This window comes from Pinus tabuliformis, chromosome 1_1, assembly GCF_031772625.1.
Source record: "Pinus tabuliformis cultivar Carrire ecotype Pingquan chromosome 1_1, CPIR1, whole genome shotgun sequence".
NCBI lineage: Eukaryota > Viridiplantae > Streptophyta > Pinopsida > Pinales > Pinaceae > Pinus > Pinus tabuliformis.
Genome location: NC_142297.1, coordinates 95373813 through 95393454, shown reverse-complemented (window position 1 = coordinate 95393454; position 19642 = coordinate 95373813). Strand labels below are relative to the sequence as shown.

General features: G+C 36.8%; 1 protein-coding gene across 1 annotated transcript; it reads left to right on the top strand.

Moving 5' to 3' along the window:
* Positions 1 to 15622: 15622 nt before the first annotated feature.
* On the top strand, positions 15623 to 18281 carry LOC149211815 (ammonium transporter 1 member 2-like). The gene has a single exon (XM_089390478.1). The coding sequence runs from the start codon at positions 16653 to 16655 to the stop codon at positions 18189 to 18191; it is 1539 nt and encodes a 512-aa protein (XP_089246604.1). The 5' UTR covers positions 15623 to 16652; the 3' UTR covers positions 18192 to 18281.
* The last annotated feature ends 1361 nt before the right edge of the window (positions 18282 to 19642 follow it).

The window sequence follows — 19642 nt, the reverse complement described above, 5'->3', positions numbered from 1 at the left end:
CATCAAACCTTGAGGGTAAGACCCTCAATATTTTCTCCACAATCCTTCTATCTTCAATGGTTTCTCCATGAGTTCTCATTTGTGTGATTACACCAATCACATGAGTGAAGAATGAGTCAATGTTATCTGACTCCTTCATGTTCAAGTTCTCAAAATCCTTTCTTAGCAATTGTAGTTTTGCTGTCTTCACTCTCTCCATGCCTTGATAGGCTGTCTTAAGGGTTTCCCATGCTTCATTTGCTGTCTTAGTTGCTGCTAACCTTGGAAATATACTCTGGTCTACTGCTAGATACAACAACACACGGGCTTTTGAATCCTTCTTCCTATTGCTCTTCAGCAGATCCTTCTCTCCCTGAGTTAATGCATTGAACTCAGTTTCATCTGCTAGTTCTTCAAAACCATCTTCAACTATTTCCCATAAGTCTTGGGAAGCAAGCAAGGCTTTCATAGTTATTGACCAGTAGTCATAGTTCTTCCCATTAAACTGTGGGAGCTGGGTATTAAACATACCCATACCAGTGCTTGTGCTAGCCATTCCTTGACTGTGTATTTTAAAAAACTGACTGTCTCTTTAGTAAAAAACAAGATAGTTATGAAGAATACCTGAATCCTTCGTTGTTTGAGTCTTCTGTCTACTTGAGAAGTTTTGCTGCAGCAACAACCTTCTCCCTTCAGCTTCTTTAACTTCTTTAAAGAGCCTGGACCAGCTCTGATACCACTGTTGGGTATTTTTCATGGGAAAATACCAAAAACCAAGATTCAAACACACAGAGGCAATGCTCTGTTTTACCTCCACAGGATCTTTTTGTGCATAGGGAAGCCTAAAAAAATTTTCACTGAGAAACAGAGTATTTCACCACCATAAAACATTTCCAAAAAAAACTGATACAAACTTCATCCTCTTTTACTGAGAGGGATTTACCACTGTAAAATCCTTTTTACATTCACTGCTGTGAAAAACACCTTACTGCTGTAATAAAAATTTACATAAGTTTACTGCTGTAAAACAATTTCATTATACGCTCATGGATATTACAAAAACCTTCAGCACATAAAACATTACGGGCTCAGTTCTCATTTCACTTTGCGTTTTCACCGTTCCATTACAAAAAAAAGTCAAAACAAAACATTACAGAATATATCTTGTGCACTGCTGTGCATACATCCTCTGCTTCTTCACGCTACTGCGAACACCAATGTTCTTTTCCTCCCGTGTGCAACAACACAACACGAGCACACTTCACTTGTTATATTTTTCATTACAAAATGGTCAACGCACTTAAAAAAATGTACAACACGTTTTTATGAACATTAATACATGCCGTAAAAAAAAACATAACAATCTACCTACGCATATGACAATTCATTAATAAGAGGTATGGTCAACAAACTTAATTTTTACTCCACACCATGTAGTTAATGCTGGTCATATGCAGGTGTGCAGGTTTCACTGATGGACGGTGGAGAATGATGGAGCTGATCGGACGTCGGAGGTGAATATCGGAACGCATCATATGACTGAACATTAGCACCCGAGAAATATGAAATGGTGACGTATGGGGACAGCCACGCGTCATCTCTAAATTTTCTCGGGCCCTTGTCTACAGAAGGTACCTTTGCCGGAAAGTGACCCGAGAGCTCTCCGGCGGGTTTGCTGGACGGTTTCTGGTGATATACAACAACGTTGAAATTAGATTTCAACAAAATTCACACACAAGTTGGGTCTCTTCTATTGATCACACAAAAGTTGATTCTTACAATAAACCTGGTGAAGAGTATTTAACCTTTTCCAACTAACGACTTGCCTTAAATATCTTGACATTCAACCACACATTAAAAGTGATCTATGACTTGACTTAACTCAACACTCCAACACTCAATACTCAATTCTTAGTTAACTGACTCTCTAATTTTAACCAACTCCTTATGCAGAGACAATTACAATTTCTAACATTTTTTAATGCAGAGTTACCTAATTTTAAAATTTGCCACTTAATTTGCAGAATGGAAGACAGGTTTTTTCAGACAACGGGTTTCCAAGAAAGTTGTCTCTAGAAAACTAGAAGGGAAGGGACGATATGTATGATGCTGACACAGCAGAGAAGGTTTGTTTGGATGTTTGATGGACGCTAGACTAATCTTTTTATTTTTCCAATTTCTTCCTCTGCCTCATAAACCGTTGCTCAACAGTTTTGCATCGAAACAGGTACTCCTTGGGAATCCATCTGGTGCACAGAGCGGACGACGACGAGATTTCCGTGATTGGAATAATTTTGAAGACTGGCATGTTTGACCCTTTCCACGTGAAGGTATATTTGTGAAATCTCGTTTTCCTTGATATTTTGAAGTAAATACCTGTTGATTATGAAGCGATTATATTATGTTCAATATATTTGCTTACGTTCAGTGCTTAAAACTGAAAGGGGGATCATGCACACACTGTTTAATTCACATACGCCATATGCCACTGTCCATGGCTTGTTTTCTTTCAATCACACTGAATTCTATTGGCAATTTCAGCTACAGTAAATTCTGAGTTTATTTTGAATTGTTGGAGTACGCCTAGATGATGTTTTTCATTATCTGAGTGGCGTTGTATATTAACCAGAGGTAATAATTTTTATATCTCTTCATGTTTATATCTCTGCATGTAGCGAGCAGTAGCGATTCGAGTCAAAGTTGTTTCGTTTTATCATTTTCAGGAGAATATTTCATCGATCTCTGCATTAACAAGATGCATGTTAGAAATATCCCTCACCCTTGGCCAAAATTCTAAGTAGAGCAGGACGTGAATTTTTGGGTGAATGTTCTGCAGAAAGTGTCACCTTTAATGTGAATCCAATCTGCACCTTCTTGCATTTTATTTCTTTACCTCTTTTCTCGATTTTTTTATCTTCGATGTGCAGGATTCAAACACATATTCATCAATACTCTGTAATCATGGTTGGTTATCGTTATTGTATTGAAGCCTGATAAAATCTCTGATCAGTGGAGCGGAAAAAGCATCAAAACCCTCTAAGTTACAGAGTTTTGAATTTTTTTTATCTAAATCTTATTGTTTGCCTCAAGGATTTCTGTTATCACAGTAAACTTTTTTCACATTTTTTAATATTTTTGAAAAAGTTTATAGTTTTAGTTCCAGTGTTTAAATTTGTAATAAACAGGGAAATTGCTTAATAGCAGGCATATCAAACATTTTCTTTGGAAACACGAGTAAATAGACAGGGAAGCTCGAGGTCATTTTTTAAGCATTAGAAGGACTAAGAGCTTCATCGGACCCTCTCCGTCGGAAAGTGCTATGAAAAAACTTTCCAACGGTATATAGAACCCTCCAAAGGGACCCCAGAATCAAAAGATATAGTAGTTTGAAGTTCCCTTTCAAAACCAAAAAGCATAGGGAAAATACCTAAGTGTTGATCCTGGATCCCGCATATCGAAGGTTTGGAAAAGTGACAGCAGTGTAAGTCGAAGAAAATAGTGATCAATGATCGATGATATCGGCAATAGGCGATCGGAGTCCCGCAACAATTGGAAATCGGTGATTAGAGGTCCAAGGCGCATCACATATCGCATTATCGTGGCATATCAACGATATCGACGATCAACGAGTCATGACACATAGCCTATCGACAATCGGCAATCAACGATTTGCAAATGAGGCCAAGTGACAACATGTCAAAATTTGTGATACAAATACGCCGCTAGTGTTAAAGTTCTGGGAGTCACCAAAAAGAATTTACAAAGGAAATTCATCACAAAATAGAGCATAATCAATGTTTTTCTCTTTCCTCCAGAGAGACACGCGGAAAACAGAGATTGGATCCGACAAAATACACATGGCAGACAACAATTGGTTCTAATAAGAACCACGTGGTGGCTGATGTCATCATGACGTGGTGGTACAGTGGACACGTGGCAGGCAATTTCAACATTTTTAGGGTCATATGGGGCCAAAAAAGGGTGACACATGTCACCACTCACAATGTGACATGTGGTAGTGATGACATCACATATCGTTGATCAACGATTGGAGGTTGAGGCATGTTGTGCATCTTAGTGCAACCTCCAAATGAAAACCTCTTATTGGGGGGCTCTGATATTAGGGTTGGCCTATGGTCATGGGAAGAACCGAAAAACCAAGAGCTAAGCAAGAAAGGTGATCGGAGAAAGACGATCGACGAAGAGGTGTGTTGTGCACCAAATTATATCCACCAATTGGAAATCACTCATTGAGGGGGCTTCGATGTGGGGGTTTACCCACAGTTGTGAAGAACACAAGGAACCAAAGGTCAACGCTGATAACCAGGCGTTATCACATATTGACATTCACAAATTTTGGAGTGTGAAACCAAATGCAACACTATGAAATTGCCAATTGCAATGTTATGATATTATAATATCCTAAGTGCATATGTTGTGGTCTCATGTGGGGACTGTTTATAACACAATATTTCAAAGAATCGACCCCCATCCCAGCCACAGGGTTAAAGCACCTAAAAATTTTGGCCCTGAGTCTCCTGGCCTCGGTCATCTAGCTTCCGCCTAAACCCCGGGGGCTAGGAATATTAGAGAGTTCATATCCCGCACTTTATAAAGTGGCATGTATAAAAAGGTATGAGAGAATGGAGCTCTGATATCGGGATTAGCACACGGTTTTTATAGTAAAAATAACTTCAAGCCTAAAAACATTTAATAAAGGAAATAACCCCCGATAAAGAACGAAAAGCCTTATCACTTCAAGTTTAAGATGATGGTCACAACCCTTGGTCATAGGGAAAATAAATACAGGAAAGGGCTAAAGCGCAAGGGGCCGAGAAATATCAGTGAAATAATAAAGCAGAGATATCTATGATAGGAACATACATAAGATTAAAGATAGATGCGTTGTATGTTATTAAAACATAACAAAGGAGGGATTATGGTTTGGAATGAACAGTCACTAATTGTTGTGAAAACAACTACAACCACCCCATTTTTCAAGCAAGAATATCAACATTAAAAAAACCACTTTCCGGTTTTGAATGCCATAGATTTTCTAATATAATTGAAAAAGAACAAAGGAGTAGTTGCAGAGGGACCTGTTGTGATAACAGAGATGCTAAACTATAGTTGGGGACATGTTCTACTTTCAAGGAAAGCAATTGATCAAATATTTCTTTTGCCTGAAAGCAAGCATGTTTTCCTATAGTTTTTCTAGGACATTCAGATTATTTTAGAGTTTATCTTTTTCATACATGAACTTGAGAGATATTTTAATATATATATATGTTTCTATAATAATGTAAGGACTATTATTTTGTAAAACTGTTATATAGAGAACTATATAAATAATTTGTGAATATGTAATAAGGGTTGGGAATTATTGAATAAACACTTGTAATCCAGATATATTTGAGCAATCTTGAATGTATTCATAGTGTTTTATGAGCAGTTAGTAGGAAATTCATGTGTTGCTTCTCCCTATCAGTATTTTCTCTGTTATATAATTGTCTTCTTCCATGCCTGAGAATGTTAGTTTATGAGATTGGATTTCATTGATGCTCCTCTCTTAAATTATCAGTCATTAATATTTGGTTCTCATGTCATCTATAAATGATGTTTCCTTTAGTCTCTCTTTCTTCTAATTTTCCAAACATTCAAAGGACTTGTGACTTTACATGCTTTGTACAACCTTCTCATTGGAGTTGTGATCTCATTTTGTTTAAATAGCTGGACTCCATGCCCAATAGTTTTGAAGATCACCCAACCAATTCATTTGTAGATCTAAATTTGTCCACTTTAACTCAATAGCACAAAACCTTCTACTACAGTGACCATAGGATAGTTGAGTTTTATGCAGGATGATGCAGGAGCATCTAACCTGGGTCAATCCTTTACTAGAGGAGTTAGTTTGTAAAGTAGGATTTTCTAGAATTAGTGAGTCATTTTCAATATTAATTAGGAAACAGGGAAGTTAGGATAGAATTCTAAATTGAGAGGATAACTCTCAACTTCCTCCAAATATCTAGCTTCAACCTACAAGATCGGTTTGAGGTTACCTTAGTTATTTCCTCCTATAGGCAGGGAAATTTCTGAGTGATAACATTTTTGCGCTGTTGCCGAGAAACAAAAACATATTTTTCCTTAACAATTTTATTATTGAAAAACAAATATTTGAGAACCCAAGGTTGATGCCCACAGTGTCCTTAATTACCTAAACAAAATGACTATGGAAACATAGCTTGAGAACAGTGTGAAGGGTAAAGGGAGAATACGGAGAAGTCTAAGTTGAGATGAGAAGATGCGGCCACCCTACAGGTCAACACAACCTTGCAACTAGCCCACCACATGCAAAATGATCAATAACACAGTGACATAAATTTTCATGGAAAAGATGAGTTGAATTTGACTACAACCTTATTCTATTTCACAATGCCACTCTAATCACTGAACTAACTCCTAGGTTTCATAAAGTAAATATGAAAAATGATAACTCTACCTATTTCCAAGAAATCAAAACATATTTTTTTGGACTGAGATTGTGAATCTTTCCCACCACTTTTCCCAAAAGAGAGATGATAAGGAAGCCTGCAATCACAAGTTTTTATAGATTAACATCTACTGCAACAAAATAAAGACATGAAATGTTTGGAAACAAGAACAATATAGAAATATAGAAGAGGGACTAAAGCCTCTAGGTTGGGCCCAAACCCAAGGGTTTCAGCCCTCTAGAACTAGCTTAGATGTAGCTCAATAACAAACTTCTCATTAGTAGAAAATAGTAGTCTCATACATCACATGAAAGTTAACAATAACAAGGTCAAGCCTTGGGCTCAATAACTACTCCTAGCTGAATCAAAAATTTGAATCCTAATGAGCCTTTCAGCTCGTTTATTTATACAAAAGAGTAGTTGATAGAAGCTCCCTTGAAAATAGGAGTGATTCCCTCCTTGATCTCAAAAATTGTGGATCTTGTCCTCCTTGAGCTTCTCATGCACTTGGAGTTACTCGACTGTCAATGAATTCGAGATTGTGAGTGAGGATTTGGTTATATCAAGCACTTTAAAGAGTTAAGGAGGTGGACAAGCCTCCGTAGATTCCCTCACATTTGTCTCCATTAAGCCCCTGTATAGTAAATGCCTCAAAAATGCTTATTTTCCTCCAATTTAGTCACAATAGGCCACATACTATGACAAACGCATTTTACTCTTCTTACTAATCATATTATAATAAAATGTGATTAATGTGAGAAAAATATAGTTTTAAGGCTAGAGGATAACATAATGAACTTCAATATATACCTATTGATGGGACTCATTAGTTTTATTCATCCTCGCCCTTGGATGAAGTTCTATCTTTGGTATTCTTCCTGATCTCTTCTTGTACCAAATCAAACCACAAGCGTTCCCAATTCTGTAATTTCTCCCTCTCGTTCATAGAGTCCTGATAGTTATGCCAACTTTTTTGAAGGCCTAGAAGAGCTAGGTTCATTAGGTAATCTTCTACAACATTCACACCAAATCCTTCAAGCTCATCATGAGCTTGTGTAAATATGTTGAGATACTGCAGGATAGTATCACTCTTCTGCATCTTGATGTTTCGAAGTTTGTCTTTGAGGGCCAATTTTCTATCATCACTATCATTCTCAAACAGCTCTATCAATGCTTTCCACATTGCGGATGGAGTTTCTTTCCCATGGATATTTCAGACAATGTGGTCTTGGACTCCCTCCAAGATTATCCTCCTCGCCTTGGCTACATCATTTTTCATTGAGCTAGGTTATGGGCACCAACTGATCCTAGTTTTGAATGTTTATCTTGAAATATTCTAGCTATCCATTGTCATCAAGCACTGCCTCCATGTGATACTTCCATACAATGAAATTTGAGTTTCCTTCCATGACATACTCAAGTCTCAGCCCGTTGAAGGTCATTTTCCCAACTCTGAAGAGATCCTCCTACATTGAAGCTGAAAATTCGAACCTCCTGAGAAACAACTTCGAAATTCCTGTTCTAATGTGAATCCTACTCTGATACCATGTATAAATATGGTGTAAAATCGTAACTACTCAAGAAGTTTTAATCTAAATCATGAGACACAATCATAGTCTACTGCTCTATGGAAAATAATTCACAATTTATAACATCAATCTCAAACATGCAATAATAAATAACACACATGCACAATATTTTCTAGGGGAAAGAAACTGCTAAAAACCCCTTAAATCCTGTTTGCATTAAATCAAAAGAATAGAGATGTATTACAATTGCTAGCTAGCTTTGAGATCAACTTGCAAGTGAATAACCTATCTCTTTTCTCATTGAGAAGCTCTGACCCGGAGTTAACCAAATTTTTCCTTAGCATGAGCCCCTATTTCCTTATGAAAATCTTGAGGAATTAGGCCCTTATTATTTAGGAATTGTCCTCAAATTGATTGCATAATTCCCAAGGTTGATCCTCTGACTGCATGCAACACCTGTACACTCAATACTAGTCTACAACTGATGTTACATTGCCTTGGAATCTACACCACTGCTGGGGAACTCAAATTCTCTACATGCACTAGCTATTTTGGGACGATTGATCAGTTAACTAGATGATCACTGTGTTAAATTGTTGTCCCACTGTACAACCGACCTTCCACTAGTTTCATCAATAATTAAAACTAGTTTAACTGAAAACAAATTGAAATAACTAACATTAATTGCTACAAATTAGCAATAACACATGCTTAACTAAACTCCAGGCCCTCTAACTCAAATTTACTGAGCTAACCTAGTGACAAGATCCATGCCACACAAGTTAATTGCCTCCAAGTTGTTTGTTGATGTGGAAATTCGAATTTTCTTAATTTGACCAAGGCAAAGTCAAATTGAGACTTTCTTGCTGCATTTATCAACATCCATTGTATATTTGGTATTATAGACCAATTTATAACAAATGAGCTATTATATTTTACGAAAAGAATCAATATCCTAAGAGTGATTCTACAATAATGAAGAATACTCCTCTATGATAGCAACATCCTATTCTAGTATACCAATAACATTAAAAAATTGTTGTAGGTAAAAAAAATGGAGTGACTCAAAAACTACACATCAACTAAACAACAAGATTACAAAAATTGTTAATAATGAGTTTCCAAGAAAAAATGGGCAACTCTTATATGTCTAAATAGAGCATGTAAATGTCTTAGACAATACATCCCATCATTTCTTGCATGTATATAATCTTACCAAAAAAATTGATTTTTTTACAAAAGATAAAATTTGGCCAAAAACATGATGGCATTGGCTCCTTCTAACCCCATGTTGGTTGGAAGTGACTCTTGATTTCCAATATCCATGTTTTATATTTATATGTTTTAACCATCATGTACAATCAATTTTTTCATATAGATTATTAATAAAATAAAAAGATGTAATGGCTAAGACACACACACGCGTGCGCGCACACACACGTCATGCGGCATCCATGAATGACCAATCCATTTACCAGGGATTAGAAGAAAATCATAGTTCCTTAATTAAAACTTGAAAATCACGCGATAAAACACCATGCACCACAAAATCAATAAAAGCAAAAGTTGTGTGTCCGAAACTGTTGAAAATAGATGCCAGAAAATGCCCAATTTTTTTTGGAGAAGCTAAACCTAAACACCCACATAGGGGGGCTTCTACCCCCCTACAAAATTCTCGAATAAGGGATGATTTCACCCCCCTTAAAACCTCCACACCATCTCCCCCCCCCCCACAATAGGGGGAGCTATCGTCACCCTTGTGAACACCCCATTACGCTCGGTGCAATGTTCAGTGCATGATGTTATTCGTGCAAAGAATATAACACATATTTGTGAACTGAGGCTTTTATGAGGAGATTTGTTTAGATATTCATCATCATTTTGTCTTGATGATGAACCACATTAGTTAGTTCGAAACATTAATGATTGGAATAGATCCTAATGTGATGGATCAAGAAGAATAATCTCTAAATATAACACATACCCAACATGCTCCCAGTTTTTTTTGTCTTTGCATACAATGGGATCACAAGTCTACATGAACAACAATCCAGGGAAATAATGCCCATTGTTTATGTCCACCAAGAAAACTTCTCAATGTTCACATATTTTTTAATGAATTGACAACATTCTTCAAAGTGTCCACATTCACTAATAACACCTTCTTTTCTTCAATCACATCTTTCACAAAGTGGTACTGAACATCAATATGCTTTGTCTTAGAATAATATGTTGGGTTCTTCTCTAGGAATATTGCGTTATGACTATCACAATTTATCCACACTTCTGGATGTACCAACCCAATAGTTGAACACAATCTATGTAATAATATTGCATCCCCACTTGCATGATTAGTTGCAATGTATTCAACTTTTGTAGTTGAGAGTTCCACCATAGGCTCTCTCTTTCTCATCCAACTAATTACTCCTACAAATAGGTTAAATACATACCCACTTATAAATATTGTATGATCTAGATCTCCAACCCAGTCTGCATCAAAAAATCCACATGTGTCAGACATTCTATCTAATCTTGGTCTTCCTTGGTATCACAATCCATAACTAGTAGTGTCACACAAAGAATTGAGAGCCCTCTATATTATTGTTTAATGTTCCTTCCCTAATTTTGACATATACCTACTCAATACTCCCAACACATGTGTAATTTCTAGTCTAGTATAGGCCATTTCATACATCAAACTTCCAACTACACTGGCATATGGAACATATGACATGTCCTCTTCCTCTTCCTATGCCTTGGGAGATTGTTCTATAGATCAATTTACATCTACAATAATAAAGACCTTTACATGTTTACTTTCCTACATATTAAGCCTATGCAATAATGTCTCGACATATTTCTTCTTATTTAACTATAGTGTCTTGTTTGGTCGATCTCTTTCAAGTTCCATGCCCAAAATGAAATTCGCAGTACCAAGTTTCTTCATGTCAAATTTAGAGGACTATTTAGTTTTCACTTCTTGGATGATTTCCTTGTCATCTCCATTTAGTATCATATCTTCCACATAGAAGACCAAAGAAATAAGATAATCACCTACTAATTTGAAATACACTTAGTGATTCTCTTTTCTCCTTACGAAGCCAAGTCCCAATATATAAGTATCAATTTTTGATGCCACATACTTGGTGGATTTAACATATATATAGACTTTTCGACCTACATACTAACTTTTTCTTTCCCTTTAATGAAAAGCATTATGGTTGCTTCATGTAGATTTATTCTTCCAAATCCCCATGTAGGAATATTGTCTTTACGTCCTTTTGTTCTACTTTAAACTGAAAAGAAACATCATCAAATAAAGTAAATCTAATGGATGTTAACTTGGCCATATGAGAAAAGATGTCACCAAAGTCAATTCCATCAAATTTGGAATAACCTTTTATTGCTAACCAAGCTTTGTATTTCTCCACTTTTCCTTTTACATTCAACTTCTTCTTAAACACCCATTTCCTAGCAATGAGATTTCTTCTTGCTGGAAAATCCACTAGATCTCAAGCCTCAATTTTTTATAAGGCTTCCATTGCTTCAACCATGGACTTTTTCTAGAGATTTTCATCCTCTGAATCCAAGACCTCCCTAACAGTTCTAGGATCATTATCAATAATAAATAAAATAAAATGAAATTTGAATCAAAATTAGGTGGAATATACCTTTCTGCTTGTCTTCTTTCCCAATTTGATCTTCTCAATACTAAAGTATGTGGTTCTTCTTCTTCGTATTCCTATGCTTCTGTAAAATATGATTCATCATCTTTCAATTCAAACTCTATCTTCTATATTCTTTCTCCCATGGTAGGATTTCTTGTTTGACAACATCTTTGATTTCTCTAAATACTACATCTTGAATATACACAACTTTCTTAGTTTCTGGGTTCCAAAGTGTATAACCTTTCAACCCATATTATATCTAACACTGATACACTTTTAAGCTTTTCTTATCTAGCTTACCCCTATTCTCCTTTGGAACATGTACTTAAGAATCACAATCAATTACCTTGAGATGTTATAGAAGGTTTCTTACTAGCCAATAACTCATGTGAAGTCATATCATATGATTCTAATAAAGGTGATCCATTTATGATATGTAAATTAGTGTGTATATTCCACTCGAAATTTCATCACAACATATCTGACAAATTATACTTTAAAGTCTAAAATCTACTCTATGATGGTTTATTTCTCTTTATATTTATGGATCTGTAGATTGTTGTTTAATTTGTATGCATGCAAATTATAATTATGAAAAATAGAGAAGAGTAAAATAAAAACTCACAATGGCAAGATTTGACATATGACATAAACTAGGAAACCATTTTGGGAGAAAATTCAGTTGGAAGGTGAGATCACTCTTCTCTCTTTCTTTGAATAGAAAATGGTTGGGAGTACAAAGAAGTAAGGTATGTGGTATGTGGTATGTGGTATGTGGGTTACTATAATGAAAAAATCCTCTATGTGTTCTCTCTCCCCATCCCTCTCAGCTACTCTACTCATATATGGAACAAATGCACTCGAAAAGAATGAAATCCATTAAACTCCTAGTTCCTTAGTTATAACATAACTAGATAGCCTACTAGTGGTTAGGTTTTACTCCCTCGACTCTTTAACAGAGTTAGAAGGTAGACTATTATAGAGTCCCATTCATCATGATCACATGGCTAGCCCCTTTCCCACAAATAATGGGGGCTGATGTGGCATCCTCTCAAATTATGGTGGCTAAAATATGAAGGTCAACTATCGATTTGCATAACTTTTGCATACATACTTTGATTGAGACGAGTATGGTTGGAAAGGCCTATATGTCTAGAATAAGAGAAACAGGTGATGCACCAATGTAATGAATTTTTACCCCCAAAAAAATCAATTGATGCCACAAAATGCTCTTGAAAGGTTTCAAACCCCAATTTGCCAAACTTGGTCCCCTTGGTAAAATTTTCCTATGAGTTGATTCCTCCACTTTTTCCATTTTGAAAGCATCGAAGTGGATGAAAAACAATATAATTATGCAATTCATATCACACCTCCCCATCTTGGGAGGATTTTGATCCCCAAAATATTCTAATGAATGAGGTGAGGAAAATTGTCCTCCACCTTCTCTCGGGTGTACCATTTAGATTTTCCTGGAAGTTGGCCTTTCAACCCAATTTTCTAAAGGTCATATTGTCCTTATCTTGTAGTTATGAACCTTTTCTGCAAAATTGCATCCTCTGTCAATTTTTCCTGAGCATCTAGTGCCAAATCCTCTACCAAAGGTAGGAACCAATGTGGGCCAGATCCTCTGCCCGATCTAGCATGGAAGTTTCATAGAGCTTCATATTCTCCACATCCATAAATAAGTAAATGCACATGTATAGGGGAAGCTAAGTCAATAGGAATTATCTCCCACCTTTTCCAATATATCATAGGGACCATATCATAGAGGTTGGATTTTCTTAATAGGAAGCATGTATGAATAATTGTACATGTCATAATAATAGAAATTTAGATAAACAAGAGGTAAGCAAAATTAAAGAAATTTGTATAAAGAAAAATAAATATACGATGAAGAAAATATAGTCAATGTTGTATATAAACATGGAATTAGAAAATAATAAGAACGTAAACTATATAGATATTATGCAAAAACATATGACAAATTGTAACACACTAGCAAAATCAAATCGTATGAAACAAAAGGATAAGAAAAGATAATTTCCCACTTGAAGATGATGATGAACAATGCATTAATTCCAAACATTCATGACATCATTGCAATCATCAAAATGATTTATTGTGTCAATTTAGACTAGAACAATATAACAAGTTTATGAGTGTCATATCCTTTAACAAAAAAGGGTTTGAAATGAAGACCAAGAAGTGTTTCAATAAAGCATACTTTGAATCTAAGGCACTACATTGGTGTAGAGATAACTAGAGCCACCACAATGTTGAGGAGTTGCATATACAAAATGGCCAGGATTTTAGTAATAAAAAGGTTGTCATTATCTTTCATCAATTTTTTTTATGTTGTCATTGTTTTCTTGTTAAATGTCAAATGAAATGTGAAAAAAATTAGACAAACATTTATAGATTTCTATTGCATTGCATAAAGGAAACAATGAAAACAATATATCCTCTGTTATACTAAACATTGCTAGCATCTATGCTAATTTTTTCAATTTGCTTAACACAAAAGCCTTGCTAAATACAATTTTTTTAACACCATGAAAGAAACACTATTGTCATGGGTTTATGAAACACTTTTTTTGGCACAAAGCTATAACTATAATAGAGATATAAATGTACATCAAGTTACTAAACCTAGATTTATTTAAAAGAATATTAGTATCAATAATTGAAAACTACATGTAATTGCAAACATACAAAAATCATTGAATTTATATACGAAAGGGCCTATTGTCACAACAACAAAAGTGGAACGCCGTGCTCAACTGCATTATGCCACTTCTTTTTGGTTATCAAAATTTCTATATTTTATTTTTAAATATAACCGGAATATACTGAATAAAATATTTACATATTAGATGAAAATGCTTATATATTGGGTGAAATAATAATTTGTTTTACTGTCATTTAAATTTTACTATTTTCATAAAATATTATTTCTAAAATCAGATTTGTTACTTAATGATGGCTTTGTGGTGTTATATTGTACTCTAATAACTAGTTGTGAAGGCACCATTATATGTATCTAACACACCGTCATCTTTGAATCCGTCGTGCATTCACCAATATTTATAACAATTATTCAACATTGTTCGGTCGAGAAAAATCGAAAACGAATATTTTTTATAATATTATTTAAATGATATTTTTGGAAACAATAACGCGTGCAAGAGTGACTATTGGACATTATTTTTGAAAGCCAAAGGCCATAAAAGTGCGCGTTATAAGCATCCCATGATTTATTTAAATAATTGACGTCACCATTATTTACTTCAACCATCATTTTTATTGTTTGCCATAAAAAAATTAGAAAACGAATCTCTTTAATAATATTATATAAATTATTTCTGGCACACTAAAGATCAAATGAGATCAACTGGTAACTTTTTATCAATATTTTTGAAAGCCAAAGGCCATAGACGTGACACGTCATTATTTTCGAATTCCAAAAGCCATAAAAGTGAGAAATAATTAGGTTATGAGTCATAATGTATGATAAATTAATAAAAACATTTTTTATAAAATAAATACTAAAATGCAAATTGGCGAATACTAAAATGAGTTATGCATCATCACGCGCCATGACAGAAAGGACATCTTGCAAAAAACTGTGGGAAAATTAAGTTAACGGCCACGCAAAGACTACAAGAAAAGCAAAATAAAGCAGAAGTTAACCGCGAAGGCGATATAAATTGAAGAGGTCAGACAAGGAAAACTAAGAGAATGCGACAAATATTTAAAAATAAAAAATAAGCTGTTTCATAAAACCATCCAATCTCATATACGGTTTCATGAAACATGTCTACTTACATTATATTAATATCTCTCTGTATGTTTTAAGATTATTATAATTACAGTTGACCAACAAAACTCGACAATCTCTTGTACAATCGCTGCAGTAATTTAGATTTCTTCTTATTTTACTAGAGATACTGCAAGCCGAACAAGCGCTTGCAAGCGTTTCCTGTTAGGTCATGTTATTATATTTTTTTTGTTTCACCGTCCTTTCACCGCAGAAGTATGTTAGCCGGCATTTCGGACAAAATGGCAAGGCCTATGTACTATGAATCTTGATCGCAGAGGAAATATACAACTATATATAATGGTTGTAATAGACGGGAATTCTCATTGAATTCCATCACTGGTCTCGAACCGCTCCATATTCCGGTTCGAATTCTGAACTGCAGGTTCTCATCTAGCCTGGTGGAAGCTCAATCTGTGTTCTTTTTCGCCCAGCCGGTCGGGGTTTCGAATCCAAACATCTCAAAGTTCAGATTTCAGTTCTCCCAGTGCGCATTGCGCGTCGCATGTTCGACTCTCACCGGTCCGGAGTTCTCACATCGGATTTCAGTTCTCTTGCTCTGAAAATTGGAATCCCGTCCTTCTCAAAGCTAAGTTTGGAAATTTTCCCTCTTTTAATCCCGTAAATCTCAAAGCTTCTATTTCAGTTCTTTTAATTCGAATCTGGTGCCTGTAAGACCTCATATTATGTTTCTCCCTGTTCGAATCCTATCTGTAAGAGATCGTATTATGCTTCTCCATGTTTGAATCCCGTTCTTTTAAAGCATGTGCTTCACTTCTTTCAGTTCCAATTTTGTCAATTTAAACCGCGTACTTCACTTCTTCCAGTTTGAATCCCGTCCCTTTAAATTAAATTCGTATTTCACAGATTCGATCTCGTAGACTTTAAAGATCGCATTTCACTTTTCCCGGTTCAGATCCCATCCCTCTGAAACACGTATACCAGTTCTCCCGGTCCGAAATTTACATGTTGAGAGTCTGTCTTTAATTTCTCCAGGCTCGAATCCTTGTCCTTTAAAGCTCGAATTTCACTTCGGCTCCATTTTCGTCCTCTTTAAAGTTCAAATTTCACTGATTCTTGTTGTTCAAGTTTTGTCGCTCTCGAATCTCGCATCTGACTTCTGCCGGCTCGAGTTCCTCGTCGCCTGATCAAACCCCGCTCATCCGCCATGTCTAGCTCCAGCTACACCTGCACAGCTCCTGAACTGGCGGCTCTACAGAACCTACTCAACGGCACGGCCGGCGACTTTTTCTGCAACAAGTTGCAGGCCGTTTCCGACCAACTCATGGCGACGAGCCGCGCCGTGGATACCACGTACCTGCTCTTCTCGGCCTTCCTCGTCTTCGCCATGCAGCTAGGCTTTGCCATGCTATGCGCAGGCTCCGTGCGGACCAAGAACACCGTGAATATCATGCTCACCAATGTTCTCGACGCGGCCGCGGGCGGCATCTTCTACTATCTCTTTGGCTTCGCCTTCGCCTTCGGAAGGGGAAAGCACTCCAATGGCTTCATTGGCCATTATTTCTTCGGGCTGAAGGACGTGCCAAATGAGAACTTCCAGTACGATTATGCATATTTTCTGTACCAGTGGGCCTTCGCCATCGCGGCCGCGGGGATCACTAGTGGATCCATCGCTGAGCGCACGCAGTTCGCGGCTTACTTGATCTACAGTTCGATTCTCACGGGGATCGTCTACCCGGTGGTTTCGCATTGGGTGTGGTCGCCTGATGGTTGGCTCAGCGCTTCGAAAGCCAGCGGTTTGCTTTTCGGAAGCGGAGTCTATGACTTCGCCGGCAGCGGGGTCGTTCACATGGTCGGTGGGGTCGCCGGTTTATGGGGAGCGCTTATTGAGGGGCCGAGGATCGGCCGATATAACCACGAGGGGAAGCCAAACGCGATCAGGGGCCACAGTGCCACGTTGGTGGTGTTGGGAACCTTTTTGTTATGGTTTGGATGGTACGGGTTCAATCCAGGGTCATTTGCAAAGATCTTAGTGCCTTACAGCTCGGGTGGGGGTAGTTACGTGGACGGTCAGTGGACAGCGATTGGCAGGACAGCTGTCACGACCACTCTTGCTGGGTGCTCTGCGGCTTTGACAACGTTGTTTGGGCGAAGGCTTCTAACAGGTCACTGGAATGTGTTGGACGTGTGCAATGGGTTGCTCGGTGGATTTGCGGCGATCACGGGCGGGTGCTCCATGGTGGAGCCATGGGCCGCTATTGTTTGTGGGTTTGTCTCGGCGTGGGTGTTGATAGGCTTCAACATATTGGCTGCCAAGATGAAATATGATGACCCCCTAGAGGCTGCGCAACTTCACGGTGGTTGCGGGGTTTGGGGTATCATCTTTACCGCACTCTTTGCAAAGGAGGAGTATGTTTTGCAAGTGTACGGGCTGTCTCCTAATGGGATCTCCTCGAGGCCCTACGGGTTATTCATGGGTGGAGGTGGGAGACTCCTAGCTGCCCATGTCATACAAATCCTGGTCACCGTAGGATGGGTCACTGCCACCATGGCCCCCGTGTTTTATATTCTGCACAAGTTCAACCTTCTCAGGGTATCTAGGGATGATGAGATGGCGGGCATGGATAAGACTAGTCACGGTGGAGTTGCTTATGTATTTCATGATGGTGACGGTGACGGTGACGCACAAATTCATCCCACGGGGTTCATGGTGAAGGCTTCTCCTAGCATAAGCCTTACTCCCTAATATCACTAAATTTGCCTACAACCATCTTTCATGTGGTGTGGGTAACGTTGATGATTAGCCTTTGACTCAAAAAAAAAAAACAACAAAGGTCTATGTAAGGTTAAAAGTATGTTTGTAATCTTGAAATAGGTTTTGTTGTGATGTTTGGCCCATTGGAAGTTATGAATGATAGATTTAATTTAACTAGGGATTTATTATTTTTGGAGGGATTAAAAATCGAGGTGGGGAGCTATGTGCATATTCTCAGTTTCCGTCTTATGTGACCAAGCATAGCAGGGGTTTTATGTAATGTTGTATCTTTAATTTTTGAAGAGATTAAAAAAAAATTGATAATGAAGATTCTTTATTTTTATAAATTTATATTTTGTAAAGAGATTAAAAAAAATATTGATAATGAAGATTCTTTATTTTTTTAAATTTATATTTATGTGATGTAAATTAATCGATTTCCATGGAATTTAATCTCTGTAAAATTTGTATGAGAAATTGAAAATAAAATTTACCTTTATCATAGAAATAATTGATAAAATTTGAGAAGGCCCATTCCGCAAATATTATTTTAGAATATAAAAATAAATTATACACCAATGAAGTACGGTGCGAAAAATAAAATTATTTACGACATCTCCACTGGAAATGGATATGGAAGTGGAGAATTGAGATCAAATAAGATAATGAAGGCTGCGAGGGTCAGATCCTGTTCTATATCAAGAGCCTGATCCAGCTTCTCAGTATATCCCGCTTATCTACTACCATCTAAAAGCAGCAGAGACACTGGCATACGCAGAGTTCCTAGTTTCAGGTCCATCCATTGAAGAATAATAGCACTTGTTTAAGCACCACTCAGGAATTTCGAATGGAAGCGTCCGTCAAATTTGTGGGTTTTTTAACAATAATACCCGTAATGTTGATTGGCGGCACAATTTTTTAGCTTTATTTGACAAGAAAATAACCGTGTAACAAGCCATTTGCCGTCAAATTCCATCCAGAACCCCACCTAAGCTTGTTCGTAGTTTAAAATTAAAAGTCCGTACACAGTTATGCCGTGCAACATAGAATCTGTCGTACGCAATCCGAATTTGGTGGGACTTGTACATACTCATATTTATTCAGTGTTATATAATATTCATGTAAATCATAAAAAAATACTCGACGGAAAACTTTCGCCTGGCGTGCCATTAGAAAATGATGTAATATTTAAAAATTAGTGGGTCCTTTGGCAAATAACTAGTAATTGCGCCCATAGGTACAAAGAACTCTGATTGGACGAGTGGGTAAAATGAGGATTGTTCGTATCGGAAAATCATATAAAAACAGTGATATATAAACTTTATGTAAATCATAAAAAAATTACTTGACCGAAAGCTTTCGCTGGGTGCCATTAAAAAATGATGCAATATTTAAATTAATGGATTTTTTTGGGGAGATAATTAGCAATTCAGTGAGAAGTG